Source organism: Artibeus jamaicensis, unplaced genomic scaffold (genome assembly GCF_021234435.1).
Source record: "Artibeus jamaicensis isolate MK-2021 breed Jamaican fruit bat unplaced genomic scaffold, CSHL_Jam_final contig_3275, whole genome shotgun sequence".
Taxonomy (NCBI): Eukaryota; Metazoa; Chordata; class Mammalia; order Chiroptera; family Phyllostomidae; genus Artibeus; species Artibeus jamaicensis.
Window position 1 is genome coordinate 306,715 of NW_026521773.1, and position 15,991 is coordinate 322,705.

Here is a 15,991-nt window from a genome sequence, read left to right on the forward strand (position 1 = left end):
TGTGATACTGCCTATTGGGATGAGAACAGATGCTTGAAACCAAAGCTCATTTAGGTTATTTTGCTGGTTTTATAGCCCTAAGAGTAAAAACAGTACAGACAGAAAAGGGTTTGTTTTTGGCAGAGTATTTACTTTGAGAAAACAATGAATGATTATGGAAATGTGTTCAAGTGAGTTCACTTATCTTCATTAATGAGGCTTGGCTATTATCTGCCTGATATTGTAGTACTTGATTTTGTGTCCTTAGGACTGCACTGAAATGAATCTGTGGTTCCTCAGACATTATGTTTTTCAGCTAAGCAGCCAAATTACAGAGATCATTTGTCATCCTGAATTGACTGATTAGGTTTTCATATTATGTATGTATTACTGATTTAATGGGGGTTTTTGCCCCATAGGTATCATACTGATTGTGGTTTAGTTTGTACATACATATCTATAGCTACTAACAATATCTGATGTTAGAAATTTATTTCAATTTTATGTTCTCATTTTATCCTCACTCCCCGTAGTTTAAAATATTGAAGCAGTGTTTAGATGACTATAAAGATATCGTACTGACTTAAGTGCCAAAACTCTTCTCTGTCAGGTGACATTTACTCTAGCAAACTCACCGTTATCAAATGTCTTTCTTCTGATTCTATAGGCTTTGTACCAATTTTGTTGGTACATACAGTGGATTTTTTTTTTCAGGAACAGCATTACCCTAAGGTCACATACATATTATCAGTTTCCTTAATTTGTAACGAGAAGTGCAACTCTTTCTTTCGTTGTTGTTGTGGTTTTATTTATTTATTTTTTGAGATGTGCAACCTTAATTGACCTGAATTCTCATGTTGAAGATGTTTTTCTTGTAAAAGAGTATCAAAACTTTGCTTGCTTTTAGCATGAAATCAGGACAAGGGGAGTTAATGATTCTGTTTAACTCCCCATGAGAACCACATTGAGTGGTTCTCAACTGAAAGAATACATGAGAAACACCTATGGACATTTTGAAAATGTGCATTCTTGGGTCCTATCCCCAAATATTCTGATTTAGTGTGTCTAATGTAGCACTTGAGCATTTATATATACTTTAAATTATTGTGATCTTTAGGCCAAGGGTTCTGATTCAATAAACCTGAAATTATAGTTTTCAAAATTTTATAGGTGATTTTGATGCATCTTAATAGAATTTTAATAGGACCAGGTTCTCTTAGATACCTGTGTCCATCTTTCCTGTTTAGGTAGATAGATGTGTATGCTGCCCAGAAGCTGCCCAGACCTTGGACCTTACGTGGTGGTTATAGGAGTGCCAACATCCTCCGGTTCTTTGGGTTTCTTTTTTCTGCTTTTTAAGATGGCAATTCCTCCTTTTGTTTCCTCAGTGTGTGACTTCTCATTTATACTCTGCACTTTCTTAAATTGTACCTAAGATCATGTTTATTAGAACTTTGGGTGCTCTAAACTTTATATGCTGTACAGTACAGTATTTATATATTCCCAAAGAGACTTGTGAACTGGTACTACTAAGTTAACTCTCAGATGACAACTTGATTTGCCCATTTTCATGTCTTTAGGGGCATATTACTGTTTCATATGCCAACAACAGCAGTAGAAACAACCAGTGAAGTGGTCTGGGATATTTTCATTATACCAATGAGAATATAATAGTTTTCAGTATAAATGATTTGTCCAGTCTAAATTTCAGACCCTGGACTAATCCTAGGTATTCTGAACCCTAAATTTCAAATTTCACTGTGGCCATTAGCAAGTTTTAGTGATTCAGGAATAAGTGTGCATCATCTCTTGTGGAAATTATTTGGCCATGTACCTACCTCATTGCATAATGAGACAGTTTCACTAGGACATGTGAAACTCTGTAACTTTCTGTGCTATCACTTAAGTATATATTAATGCTATATAAATATTCTAATGATCGTTTTTGTGATGGCAGAAAATTTCTTAATCATCATGCCGTGGTGCTGATTGGCTAAGCTGATCATGACACTCTTTTGCTTAAATGTTCTCAGTAGCTTCTCATTTTCCTCAGGATAATATCCAGACTTCTAACCGTAGTATACAAGCCCTCTATGATTCTTTTCCAGCCTACATGTTAGGCTTCAATTCTATGTGCTCAGCTTTTTCATGTTTCTGTTTTATCACTCACTAAATTTTTTAGAATTCTATTTCTTACCCTTTTTTGTCTGGGGAACTTCTGTTCATTCTTTGAGACTCAGTTTATATAGCTTACAGCTGGGGAAAGCCTTCTCTGATAACCCTTCTCTCCCTCACCAATCAGATTTAACTTCCTTTCTTTTATAATGCCATAGAACAGTGATTTTCAACCTTTTTCATCTCATGGCACACATAAGTTAATTACTAAAATTCTGCAGCACACCAATAATATATTTTTCGCCTGTCTGACAAAAAAAGATAGGTATAATTCCGATTCATTTACACTGGATGTCTACTGTTGTGTTGTCTGTTGTCATTTTTTAATTTGACAGTCTAAGAGGAAAAGGTCAGTACCCCTGACTAAATAGTCAGGTAGTGCATGTTTTAGAAATTCTTGCAGCACACTGGGTGAAACCACTGCCACAGAGCCTTACAATAGCACCTATACCATAATTTTAGGTCTCTTCCCTTCCAGCTGCTGAGCTCATTGGAAGAAGGCAGGACTATGTATTAAGTTATGTGTTCTGCTTTGTTCCAAAAAGAATTTGTAGTAAGGACATTTTCTTCTTTGTATCATCTTTGTGTGGTACCTGATATATAGGAGGTTCTCCCCACCCCGCACCCCCCAAAAAACATTTGGATAGTGGAAGAAAGAGAACAAATCTGGTGGGTGGTGTTTTTCTTTCTCTCTCCTTTCTATTCCTTAGGTTACCAAAAGAGATGAAGACTCTTCTCTGATGCAGCTAAAGGAGGAATTTCGGAGTTATGAGGCATTACGCAGAGAGCATGATGCCCAAATTGTTCATATCGCTATGGAAGCAGGACTCCGTATTTCACCTGAGCAATGGTCCTCACTTCTTTATGGTGACTTGGCGCATAAATCACACATGCAATCTATTATTGATAAGGTTTGTGAAATTAGAGATGCTGATTTATATCAATGTTGTCACATTGGAGAGTACTGAAATCTTCTGAAGGGACTAAATAGAGAAGCAGTTAAAGATTCATTCCTATGTTTTTAAACATCAGAATCCTATAAATTCTTTTTTTCTTTTTTAACTTTCAAAATAAACTAAGGAAAGCAAATATAGGATATTAGCATAAAAGCAGCCTGGCTTACAAAGTCAGTCATTTATCTCCCTTCTGACTCCAGAGAGTTAATATACCTTCTAAATAAATTTTCTCGGTGTCTAATGATGAATTTCATAGGGCAGATTCTGAGGTGAAAATTTGATTCACCACTGATACTCATTCTATGGAATCTGAAGACACTTGAAAACCTACTTAGCACGTTGACTAAGTGAAAGCATTTGGATATAGATGCATCATATAAGAAACCAGAGTAAAAATTGTTCTGTCTTCTGTTTGTTAGCTGCAGTCTCCAGAATCATTTGCAAAGAGTGTCCAGGAATTAACAATTGTTTTGCAACGAACCGGTGACCCAGCTAACTTAAATAGACTGAGGCCTCATTTAGAGCTTCTTGCAAACATAGACCCCAACCCAGGTATGTAGGAAAATACTCAATTGCTTGCTTAATACTTTTATAACAGGAGAATTTTTTTAAATAAATCCCTCCTTCCCATTTCCTTGGTGGCTTATTTTAGATGCTGTTTCACCAACTTGGGAGCAGCTAGAAAATGCAATGGTAGCTGTTAAAACAGTGGTTCATGGGCTTGTGGACTTCATACAGAATTATAGTAGAAAAGGCCATGAGACCCCTCAGGTAAGCACATTTATTGTACTTGTGCTACTATCTCTAACAAAAGTTCATCCTTAACACTTAACAAGCTGTTTGGTTAAATGGACTATGTAATTCTACCCTCTTACAAGTTTTTATTGTCTGTTCTTTTGGGAGAAACTCAAGTCATAGTGTACCTGATAAATCATTCATAGCACAGCAACAATTTGGAGAATATCTTGAGTATGAGTTCATTGCACATGGCTTTGACCAAGTATAGATTGTTGATTGCTTCCAAACGTTTTGTCTGATTATTTTCTAATGTAGAGAAATTGTCACTTTTTTCTTCGTTGCTGTCATACAGTGATTTTCTATTTGTAAGTGTATGGAATTTGAATTTTTTGAATATTTTCAATGTACTTTAGAAGGAGTTATTTGAGGTATAAATCCTTTATTCTAATGATAATGTCTATTTTCTGAGTTACTATGAGCCAGTCCCTAAATATTTTATGTGTATTATTTCTGATTCTCACAGTCACCTGCAAGATAATTTCTATTCCCAAGTTGAAGTTTAAAGAGGTTAAATGACATATCTAAAGTCAGGGTCGTTGTGACAGAGTGGGGATCAAATCTCTTTCAAAGTGATCTTTCGAATCTTCTATTGGTATGCCACTAGAAGACATGACATTCAAATATTAACTGAAAGATAAATGTTTCTTCATTAATGTCACAGAAATAACAATGACATTTTAGATTTTGATGCAAATCATAGCAGGTATTACAAGGTTTTTATTTTTTGCCTCATTGTTTGTGTGAACTTAACTCCAAGCCTAAAAGAGAGTTGTACCCTCAAGTTGACAAATAGGTATTTCTTAATTTTTCACTTTTGGGGAAATCATATTTATTATATATCCTGGGAAACTTAAGTAAACAAGCTAATGGCCTTTAATGCTTTTTTTTTTTAAGATTATTTATTTATCTTTAGAGATAGGGGAAGGGAGGGAGAAGGAGGGAGAGAAATATCAATGTGTGGTTGCCTCTACACACTCCCTGCTGGGAACCTGGCCTGCAACCCAGGCATGTGCCCTGACTGGGAATCAAACCAGTGACACTTTCATTCACAGGCCAGTGCTCAATCCACTGAGCCACACAAGCCAGGGCTATAATGCTTTTTAAATTGTTGGTTTGATTTTAGTATCATAATTTTAACACAGCAGTGAATTGATGAGAAAATCTTTTGTTTGTTTTCATGTGCATTATGTTGCCTGACAAATAAATAGATATAACATTTGAACCAGTTTCAGATTATCCTCAGAAGGAATATCTGAAATGTCGACTCAGTGTTATGCCACATAACTCTTAATAGGAAATGATGGAATAGTAATTGTTTTAGTATGAGAATTACTTACCTAATTTAAAGAGGAATTAAAGGTGTATTCATGAAATTTTGAAGTCCCATGAGTTAATAACACCTGAAATCTTCACTTTTCCACACACTAATTCTCTTTTTGTAGCCCCAGCCAAACAGCAAATATAAAACTAGTATGTGCCGAGATCTAAGACAGCAAGGAGGGTGTCCACGAGGAACAAATTGTACTTTTGCCCATTCTCAGGAAGAGCTTGAAAAGTAAGTTAAGAGAATTCTCTTTGATATGGATTTAATTTTTGATCATTATGTAAGTTAGATACAATCTTAAAGTTTGTGATGAGTTTCCAAGATGCAATTAAGTACCTTGTTGCTTCTGGGAACAAGATTAACATAATGACTTATTTTATTCAGGATTTATATTTTAGATCATTGTGTAGCCGATATACATGTTTCTGCTAAGCAGCTTTGTAGAATGAAAGTACCCTTGTGTGCAATCATAATTTGCTCAGGTTCAATTGAGGACTAACAACTAAGGCCCAGGTAAAATGACAAAGCAATTACATTTTATTTTTGTGACTTTAGTCTTTAAAAAAATTTTTAAACAGTGTGTGAGGGGAATTATAGATGATTTCAGCATTGTTTTTTAAAATCTTTACCAGAGGACATGCTTATTGGTTTTAGAGAGGGAGGAAGGGAGGGAGAGGGAAATATTTCTTTGTTGCCTCATACACACACACCACCACTGGAACCGAATCTGCAACCCAGGCACATGCCCTGACTGGGGCTTTAACCTGTGTGACCTTTCAGTTTATGGGATGATGCTCCAACAACTGAGCCACGGGCTGATTTTTGGTCATCTTCTTTTCTTTTTCTCTTCTCCTATGGGTAATTTCTTTTTCTGTGTTCATTTATCCCAAACATAAAAGTAAATGGATATAAGCTATATTATGTATTGTCTTAAGTTGTTGTTTGTAATCAAAACATTCATCACTGAGATTTCACCAAAGAATTGATCCCAACCTTTCTACTAAATATCAGGTTTGTGTATCAGTTCTTAATGGACATCTCCCTTTTGTTTTTAGAGACTTTAAACTCAATTCTAGTTTATTTTCTACTCTTATACATCCTCCTCTTATATCTTCCATTCTGCTCTCCCCAGTATACCTGGTCCAGCCGGTTCATATATCTTGTATTATAGGAACTAACTTTGTCAAATTTCTTTCACCTGCTTGTCTTAGTCACTAAGTTCTATCAGTTCAGCTTCCCATGTATTTCTCAACTCTTCCTTCATCTTTCCATTCTTACAGTCCAGGCTGTCATCTCCTTTTCTTGATCCACAGTTGCTGCCTAACTGGGTCTTCTTACACTGCTGTTGCCCACTCCCAGTCCCATTATTTCCCACAAAATAGGGAAGACTTTGCTCTGAGGCCAATTGTAGACAATGAAAAACTTAAATGTTTTGTCATTACCTTGTGGATAAAGATACAAAAACTAGAATGTGGCCTTAAGACCCTGCTTCTCTAGTCTGTACCTACTTCTGATATCATGTTTACTAATCTATTTATGTAAAAGTGAATTTTAGGTTTTTAAAAAATTATATAATACTTGAACAATTTGGTAACAACAAAGAATTTTCCCTTCTCTTGCATGCCTTTCTCTTCGTGCTACATTTCCAACTAAATTTAATATGTCTAATTTATCTTTACAGAGTATACTTTATATTCCAGTTAGACAAAATATTCAAAAGGATCTCTTCCCAATTCCTCAAAAGGCTTCTTTGAATACATGTATAATTTGCTTGTTATATTAATTTTGTGCCTACATGCATGTGCATGCTCATGTGTATACATGTGTGTGCACACACATAGGTAAATGATATATGTACTTTCATGTGGCATCTATTACAACAGAGTTTGATGTAGACTGTGTATGATATTTAGCTAAAGAAACTTTATCAAAGCTGTTTCCTTCTTTTTAAATCTTTTCCTATAGCCTTTTTTTTAGGTTAGATTCAATGAAATATTCACCGATTTATTGATTTTTTTAAAACAGGTATCGATTAAGGAACAAAAAGATCAATGCAACTGTAAGAACATTTCCTCTTCTAAATAAAGTTGGTGTAAACAACACTGTCACAACCACAGCCGGAAATGTCATTTCTGTCATAGGAAGTACTGAAACAACGGGGAAAATTGTTCCAAGTACAAATGGAATTTCCAATGCAGAAAACAGTGTTGCCCAGCTAATCCCACGTAATGCTGACAGTGCATTAAGAGCTCTGGAGACTGTGAAGAAAGTGGGGAAGGTTGGCACTAATGGTCAGAATGCTGCTGGGCCTTCTTCAGAGTCTGTAACTGAAAAGTAAGTATTAGATACAAATGTTCAGCATGAGTTACTTAGACTTTTTAGAAAGGCCCAAGTATTTTATTTTTTCTGAGGAAAAGGAGTTAATAGAATTTTTATGCAGAATGTTTCATGTAGAAAGAGCACTGAATATTAAAAAAATTGAGTTCTAGTCCTGGCTCTGAATTTGAATAGCTTTGTGACCGTAGAAAGTTACTTAAACTTGGTTTTGTTTCTTTCAACTGTAAACTGAAGAGGTTGGGCCAGAATTGGTTTTTGGTTTTTTTCACACCCTCTTTTCTTAAACTATAGGATTGAGTCCATAGAGGTGCCAGAAAGAAATGAAGTAGAAACCTAAGAAGGTGATAAGCTTGAGCCTCCAGCCCCTGCTTTTTGTTTGTTTGTTTGTTTTCAGAGAGAGGGGAAGGGGGAGAGAAAAAGAGGGAGGGAAACATTAATGTGAGATAGAAACATTAGGCAGTTGCCTCTGGCCTGCAACCCAGGCATGTGCCCTGACTGGGAATCAAACTGGCAACCTTTGTTTTGCACTCTGGCCTGCACTCAGTCTACTGAGCCACACCAGCCAGCATACCGGCCTCTGTTTTAATCAGAACAGTTTTACTGGGTTGGCCAAAAAGTTCATTTGGTTTTTTCTGTAAGATGACTCTAGTGGTGCTTATTGTCTTTAACTTCATTGAAAAAAGTTTTGTTAGATTGTATTGTGACAGCTGTCATATCAGCATGCATTAAAAATAAATTTACCACCTGGCTGGTGTAGCTCAGTGGATTGAGCACAGGCTGCGAACCAAAGTGTCGCTGGTTCGACTCCCAGTCAGGGGACATGCCTGGGTTGCAGACCAGGTCCCACTTGGGGGCACACAGTAGGCCACCACACATTGATGTTTCTCTCCTTCCCTTCCTCTCTCTCTAAATGTAAATAGAAAAATAAAATCTAAAAAAAAAAAATAAATGTACCAAAATTGGTGCATTTTTGTGTAGCCATTTTAATATTGAAAATGGAAGAAAATACACAACATTTTTTGCATATTATGCTTTATTTTAAGAAATGTAAAAATGCAACCGAGATGCTATAAAGATGTGTACAGTATATGGAGTAAGTGCTGATTAAACATGTTAAAAGTGGTTTGTGAAGTTTCATGCTAGAGATTTCTTGCTGGGTGATGCTCCGCAGTTGGGTAGACCACTTGAATTTGATAGCAGTCAAATTGAGACATTAATTGAGAATAATAACCATTATATATTTAATCTGTTTTCCTCAGTTTACTCATGCATAAAATTGTAGTATAATCATAGTGCCTACTATTATTATGAGGATTAAGTGACTTACCACTGCAATATGCTTTGAGTAGCTCCTGCCACATAGCACTCACTAAAGGTCAGCTATTATTATTACCTCCATGATTGTCGGATTTCAACAGAAGATTGAATTTGGCAAAGGGGTTGTGGTGCTTTAAGAAAAAGTTTTAAAACTTTCAGGTGATCTGAAAAGTTACTTTTCTGCCTCTAAAATCTTATTCTTTGGTATTCTTTTATCTTAAAGTCTGAGTTGAAGCATGTTCAAATTTTGTCACCCATAAATAGTGTATATTTATTATATACCTTCTAGGAAAAAAGGCACACAGTAAACTGCTGGTGATTTCATATAATAATTGATGGGTAGGTGAGCACTTGTATTTTTTATTTCAAATGAGCTTGTGATAGTGAGTTTGTTTATTAAAGGATCCTTACAGTCTTCCCTGGGGGAGATTTTAGAAATGATGCATCAGAGAACATCGTCTAGTTAGCAGATGTTACTTGACACTCATTCTGAACCCTGTTTTTGGCACTCTTGAAGCTACATGAGATGTATAAGATGTCTCTGTCTTGTAGAAACTCACACTGATACAGTTCTGGAGACAGTGTTTATGTAAATGAAGAAATACGGTAGCTAGATATAAAAGGCCACATAGTGTATAATTCCATTTATGTGAATGTCCAGAACAGGCAAATCCATATAGACAGAAAGTGGATCCATTTTTGCTAGGGCTTGGGGGAGAAGGGGGCAGAAAGTGAATGCTAATGAGAGCAGGTTTTTCTTGGTAGTGATGAAAATGTTTCAAAATTAGATAGTGGTGATGTTTGCACCTTGTGAATATACCAAAAGTCACTTAAGTGTATCACTTAAAGTGTAATCACTTCAAGTGTATGCCTTAAAAGGGTACATTATATCTCATATTAAAAATGATGGACCAGGGGAAAAACTTTTTCAAATAAATTTTTATAAATAAATTACTTTAAAAAATATTTAATTTCTTTATCTTTAGACAGAAGGGAAATGAGGGAGAAAGACAGTAAGAGAAACATCAATGTGTGGTTGCCTCTCATGTGTCCCCTACTGGGGACCTGGCCTGCAGTCCAGGCATGTGCCCTGACTGGGAATCGAACCGGCAACCCTTTGCTTCACATGCCTGCGCTCAATCCACTGAGCTACACCAGCCAGGGAAAAGTATTTCTTTATTTAATAAAAAATTATGGATCTTCTACTATGTGCCAAACACCAGGCCAACTGGTGTAGTAATGAACATGGACTAGACATATTCCCAGCCTCTAAAGGTCTTCTAGTGTAGTTTGGGAGACAGCTGTAAACATACCATGTAATATATTCTGAAAGGCATTGCAATTGAGTTTTGTTCCAGGTGTTCTTTGGAACATTAAAAAAAGAATAGTTACTGTGAAAGGATTCTCAGAGGTTAAGGAGATGTGCTAGTTCCAAAAATATGGACTGTTAGGAAGGAGGGACTTCATCAGTAGAGGAAGGACACAGGCAAAAGCATGCAGGTATGAGAGGGGCTGCTGCAAAGGAGAGCCTGCAAGGTCACCTATAGCTGTAGTGATCTAGCTGTCGGACTAAAAGTTGACTTTTTCCTTAAGTCTGACTTTTTGGGACAGTTTGCATGACTTCATGAGACTATGAACCTTATCATGGATTTTATTGCCTTTTTCCTGGTAACCTCTAAGAGTTTGTCATCTCAAAGTACTTATATTCACAGTATATAACATTTTTGCATAGAAGGACCACATAATCTATGTAAAACATTTAGCATAGTGCCTAGAATGTGCTCAATAATTGCTTGGTAAGTATTGTTACAAGGGAATCCTAATGATTTCCTTTGTTCCTTTTATTTAACTTCAAAGACTAAGTACAGCTCTAAAATACAGCGGCACCTTGATACTCATTGTTAATTTGTTCTGGAACTCCTAACAAGTGCTGAAACCAACGAGTACCAATTGATGAAGCATTTTCTCTTGTGGGGTGGCATCATGACTCATACAAGTTCTAGCAAGTGCAATGAGTCCCAAGCAAGTGCCAAGTGCTGGAACAATTTTTCTCATCTAAATGTGACAAGTACAGGGTTTGAGGAGTTCTGAAGCCAACAAATACTGAGATAAGATGGTATCTTTAAAACTCTAAGCCATTACATTTCTACATAGTATTATTATACCATAGTTCTTTATTTTCTATGTTTTATTTTATTTTATTTTTTTTTGGAATTCTACCTTCAAGTCCCACTCCCTTTATTTTTTTATTTTTTATTTTTTTAAATTTTTTTATTGATTATGCTGTTACAGTTGTTCTATTCCCCCTTTATTCCCCTCCACCCTACCCCCATCCCCACCATCACCCCCCCTTTAGTTTATGACCATGTGTCTCAAGTCCTTTAGATTCTATATTTCCCATGCTATTCTTGCCCCCCCCATCTATTTTCTATCTACTGTCTATGCTACTTATTTTCTGTACCTTCTCCCCCCTTCTCCTCCTCCCACTCCCCCTGTTGCTAACCCTCCTTGAGATCTTCATTTCTATGTTTCCACTCCTGATCTAGCTGTCCTTTTAGTTTGCTTTCGTTTTAGGTGTGGTTGTTAATAACTGTGAGTTTGTTGTCCTTTCACTGTTCATGTTTCTTTAACTTCTTTTTCTCAGATAAGTCCCTTTAACATTTCATATAATAAGGGCTTGGTGATGATGAACTCCTTGAATTTGATCTTATCTGAGAAGCACCTTATCTGTCCTTCCATTTTAAATGAAAGTTTTGCTGGATAGAGCAATCTTGGTTGTAGGTCTTTAGATTTCATGACTTGGAATACCTCTTTCCAGCCCCTTCTTGCCTGTAAGGTCTCTTTTGAGAAATCAGCTGACAGTCTGATGGGGACTCCTTTGTAGGTGACTGTCCCCTTAGCTCTTGCTGCTTCTAGGATTCTCTCCTTCATTTTTATCTTGGCTAATGTAATTACGATATGCCTTGGTGTGTTCCTTCTTGGGTCCAACTTCTTTGGTACTCTCTGAGCTTCCTGGATTTCCTGGAAGTCTATTTCCTTTGCCAGATTGGGGAAATTCTCCTTTATTATTTGTTCAAATAAGTTTTCCACTGGTGGCTGTGCCTTTCCCCCTTCTGGTACCCCTATAATTCGGATGTTGGAGCGTTTAAAGATGTCCTGGAGGTTCCTAAGACTCTCCTCATTTCTTTGAATTCTTGCTTCTTGACTCTTTTCTGTTTGGCCATTATTTGCTTTCTTCTGGTCCACTCCATTGATTTGAGTCCCAGTTTCCTTTTCATTGCTATTGGTGTCCTGTGCAATTCCATTCATTTCAATTAGTTTCGCCTTCATATATTTGTCTAATTTGTCCGTATAATCAACCAGTTCTGTGAGGATCTTGATAACCAATGTTTTAAACTGTGCGTCTGTGAGATTTGCTATTTCTTCATCGCTTAGATTTATTTCTGGGGCTCTGAGATCCTCCTGCGCCATTCTTCGTCTGTTCGGGCCCTTTAAGTGTGAGAAGCGGCGGCTTGGATTCCCAGGTCGCTGGGTTGTGACGCTGTATGTGGGGGTGTGGCCAGAGCGGGGGAAATGGCGACCCCCTCTGTCGCTTCTCACAGCTGGGTGCGGAGGAGCAGTGCCTTAGGTGGTTCACCTGGGCCGGGCCGCTCAGAGTCGCTGGGTTATGACGCTGTATGTGGAGGTGGGGTCAGAGCAGGGAAATGGCGGCGCCCTCCACTGCCGCTTGCCGTGGGGACCTGCCGGCCCGGTCCAATCACCCACTCCCTCGCCTGTCCACCCGCGCACCAATGCGCGACCTCAGTCAACACGCAGCCCCGGCCCGGCTGTCTCCCCCGCGGTCGCTCGCCTGGTTGCTCGCGCGGTTGCTCACTGGGTCCAACCCTGCGCCTGGATTCCGCACCTGAGCCCGTCTGACCGAGTTTTCCTGTGCAACCCTGCTCCGCCAGCCGCTGGTTTTGCCCCTTACCGGTCAGGCTGAAGAATTTGTTGTTAATGGACTTCCGAAAAGTTCAATTTTCTGTGTTCTGGCTGTGTTTTCTGTTGCTAATATTTAGTTTTCTCTAATCTTGGTTGTGTGAGAAGGCACGGCACATCCACCTATGCCTCCATCTTGGCGGAAGTCCCTATTTTCTATGTTTTAATACACAGTTACACATAGAAGTAAACATCTGCTAGACCAGTCTGCTGTAGTAGACTTAAAGGCAGCCCATTCTTCTTGTTGTTTATACTCCAACTTTAAAAGGGCTTCTCTAGTTTGAAAAAACCCCTTTAATCTAGTTGAATACACATATTTATTGAGTTTCTCATCATTAACAAGATTATTTCCTTGAGTCAAAACATGTCGAAGCTCTGCTAACATTTGACTTCTTTTTTAGCATTTAAAAGAAATTTTCAGTTACAGTTGACATACAATACTATATTAGTTTCAGGTGTACAACATAGTGATTTGACATTCATGTAACTTAAAAAGTGATCACTGGGTAAATCTGTCTATCGGACACCGTACAATACTATGATATCATTGGCTGCCAGTGACTGTTCTGTAACTACAAACTTGTACTTCTTACACCCTTCCCCCTTTTCACCCATTCCCCCAATTCCCCCTCCCATCTGGCACCCATCAAAATGTTTTCTGTATCTCTGAGTTTGTTTCTGTTTTATTTGTTCATTTATGTACTTATGTTTTTAGATTCTACAAATAAGTGATATCTGACTTATTTCATTTAGCATAATACCCTCTGGGTCTACTTGTGTTGTAGTTAATAGTAAGATTTCATTGTTTTTTTTTAATGACTGACTAATATTCCATTGTACATATATACCACATTTTTTTTTAAAGTATTTATTTATTTATTTTTAGAGGAGAAAGGAAGGCAAAGGAGGGAGAGAAACATCCATTGCTTGCCTTTCACATATCCCCAACTGGGGACTTGGCCTACAAGTCAGGCATGTGCCCTGATTGGAAATTGAACCAGTGACTTTTTGGTCCACAGGCCAGCACTCAATCCATTGAGCCACATCAGCCAGGGATACGTGTACCATTTTATCCATTCATCTGTTGATGTATGCTTAGGCTGCTTCCTTTTTTGGCTGTTATAAACAGTGCTGCAACCCAAACATATGAGTGTATATGGATGTCTTTTCCAATTAGTTTTTGGGTTCCTTTGGATAAATATCTAGAGTAGAATTGCTGTGTCCTTCTTTGTCTTTTGTTACAGATTTTGGTTTAAAGTCTATATTTTGTCTGGTATAATTGCTACCCTAGCTTTTGTTTGTTTGTTTGCTTTTATTTAATGAAACATCTTTCTCCATCCCTTTACTTTCAGTTTGTGTGTGTTTTTCCAGCTGAAGTGAGTCTCTTGTAGGCAGCATGTGTAGAGGTCTTGTTCTCTTATACATCTAGACTCCCTATATTTTTTGGTTGGAGGATTTAATCCATTTACATTTAAAGTAATTGGTGATAGATAATAAAGTTATTGCCACTTTTTTATTGATATTTTTATATTATTTTTTCTTCTTAAAGAAGTTGCTTTAACATTTCTTGTAATAACTGGTTTGGTGGAGAGGAACTCTTTTAACTTTGTCTTGTCTGGGAAAGTTTGACCTTTGTTTTTAAATTTTTGTTAATTGATCTGGGAGAGAAGGAGGAGGCGAGGGAGAGAGAAAGAAACACTGATTTCTTGTTCTGTTTATTTATGCATTCATTTGGTTGATTCTTGTATATGCAGTCGAACCTGCAACCTTGGTATATCAGGATTATGCTCTAACCAACTGAGCTGCCTGGCCAGTGCCAAAAGTTTGGCTTCTTAAAACCCATGTTGAGATTCTGTGGGGCTGATTGCTTGGTGACTTAACAAAGCAAATCCTTTATATTTAAAAACAAAGATAACTGTATTTTTCATTAGTTTAATGGATAACCATTTCATTGGCATTTTGTTTATCCAACAAATACTTATTCTGTGGCAGGAACTATTTCATTTGTCCAACAAATATTTTCTTAGTGCCTTCTATGTGCCGGGAACTGTTTTAGGTTCTGGGATGTAGCAGTTAACAAAACGGACAAAAAGGCTGTTTCTCAAGGTGTTGATATTTCAGCTAACCTAACTCTTACTAGAACAACCCTTCCTTAATATGTCTGTCTTTTTTTGTCCCAAAGAATAATACTGATAGACTATACTGTTTCTGTTGAGAATTTTATTGAAAAAGAATTTTTTAAAAATTTCCAGTAGGAAAAATTTTTGTTCAAAGAACAAGTAGAAAAGGACCGATGGGTCACATTAATGCGTGGGATTTGTTTGGGTTTCTTTTTGCTCTCATCAGAGATCTGTTGCTGTGAATTAGCAAGGTAAGGTATAATGAAATTCGTTGTCTTATTTGTCACTATGGAAATACCTAAAATATCTTTCTGTTAGTTTTTTTCACTATGTAATTTTATGAAAATTCCTACTGAAGAAGACTTAGGAGTCATAGACAGGGATTTATCATTTGCTTTTTCTTACATTTTCTTTCCAGTAAAATTGGTTCTCCACCCAAGACTCCTGTAAGTAATGTAGCGGCTACCTCAGCTGGGCCTACTAATGTTGGAACAGAACTGAATTCTGTGCCTCCAAAATCCAGCCCATTTATAACTAGAGTACCAGTATATCCTCAGCATTCTGAAAATATTCAGTATTTTCCAGATCCAAGGACTCAGATATCCTTTGAAGTCCCACAGTACCCCCAGACAGGTAAGTAATTTTAGATAATTCTAAGGATAAAAACTGTAACATACAAAAACTGCCATAAGAATGCATAATTCTACATACAAATAGCTTTAAAGTTCTCATTCTTATGAATCAAATATAGGGTCCATGGATGAGTTTCAGGGAGTTCTGTAAATCCCCTGAAATCATATGCAAAATGTTTGGTTTATATACTTAGGTGTAATTTTGGAAAGACAGTGCATAACTTACATAAATTTTGAAAGAGGCTTTAACTGCAGCTTCCAACAAGGTCAGAAATCAGTGATGTAACTCTGATTACTTAATTCAAAACCTGTGGCAATAGATGACCTAGAAGGAACTTTACCAACCATCTGTTAATAGCTCTGTCATGTGTTTTT

General features: G+C 37.1%; 1 protein-coding gene and 1 non-coding gene across 5 annotated transcripts in view; both read left to right on the top strand.

The window, feature by feature from the left end:
* RC3H2 (ring finger and CCCH-type domains 2) overlaps nt 1-15,991 on the top strand; it is a 47,219-nt gene that overhangs the window by 17,429 nt on the left and 13,799 nt on the right. For all 4 annotated transcript variants that reach the window (XM_037165927.2, XM_037166077.2, XM_037166171.2 and 1 more), the window contains exons 6-11: nt 2,865-3,065; nt 3,530-3,662; nt 3,763-3,881; nt 5,351-5,463; nt 7,258-7,566; nt 15,403-15,617. In XM_037165927.2, coding sequence (XP_037021822.2) covers nt 2,865-3,065; nt 3,530-3,662; nt 3,763-3,881; nt 5,351-5,463; nt 7,258-7,566; nt 15,403-15,617 — 1,090 coding nt within the window. The remainder of the gene's footprint in view (nt 1-2,864; nt 3,066-3,529; nt 3,663-3,762; nt 3,882-5,350; nt 5,464-7,257; nt 7,567-15,402; nt 15,618-15,991) is intronic.
* On the top strand, nt 3,329-3,439 carry LOC119035474 (small nucleolar RNA SNORD90). Its single transcript, XR_005079817.2, has one exon. It is a non-coding gene; the product is annotated as a small nucleolar RNA SNORD90 (small nucleolar RNA).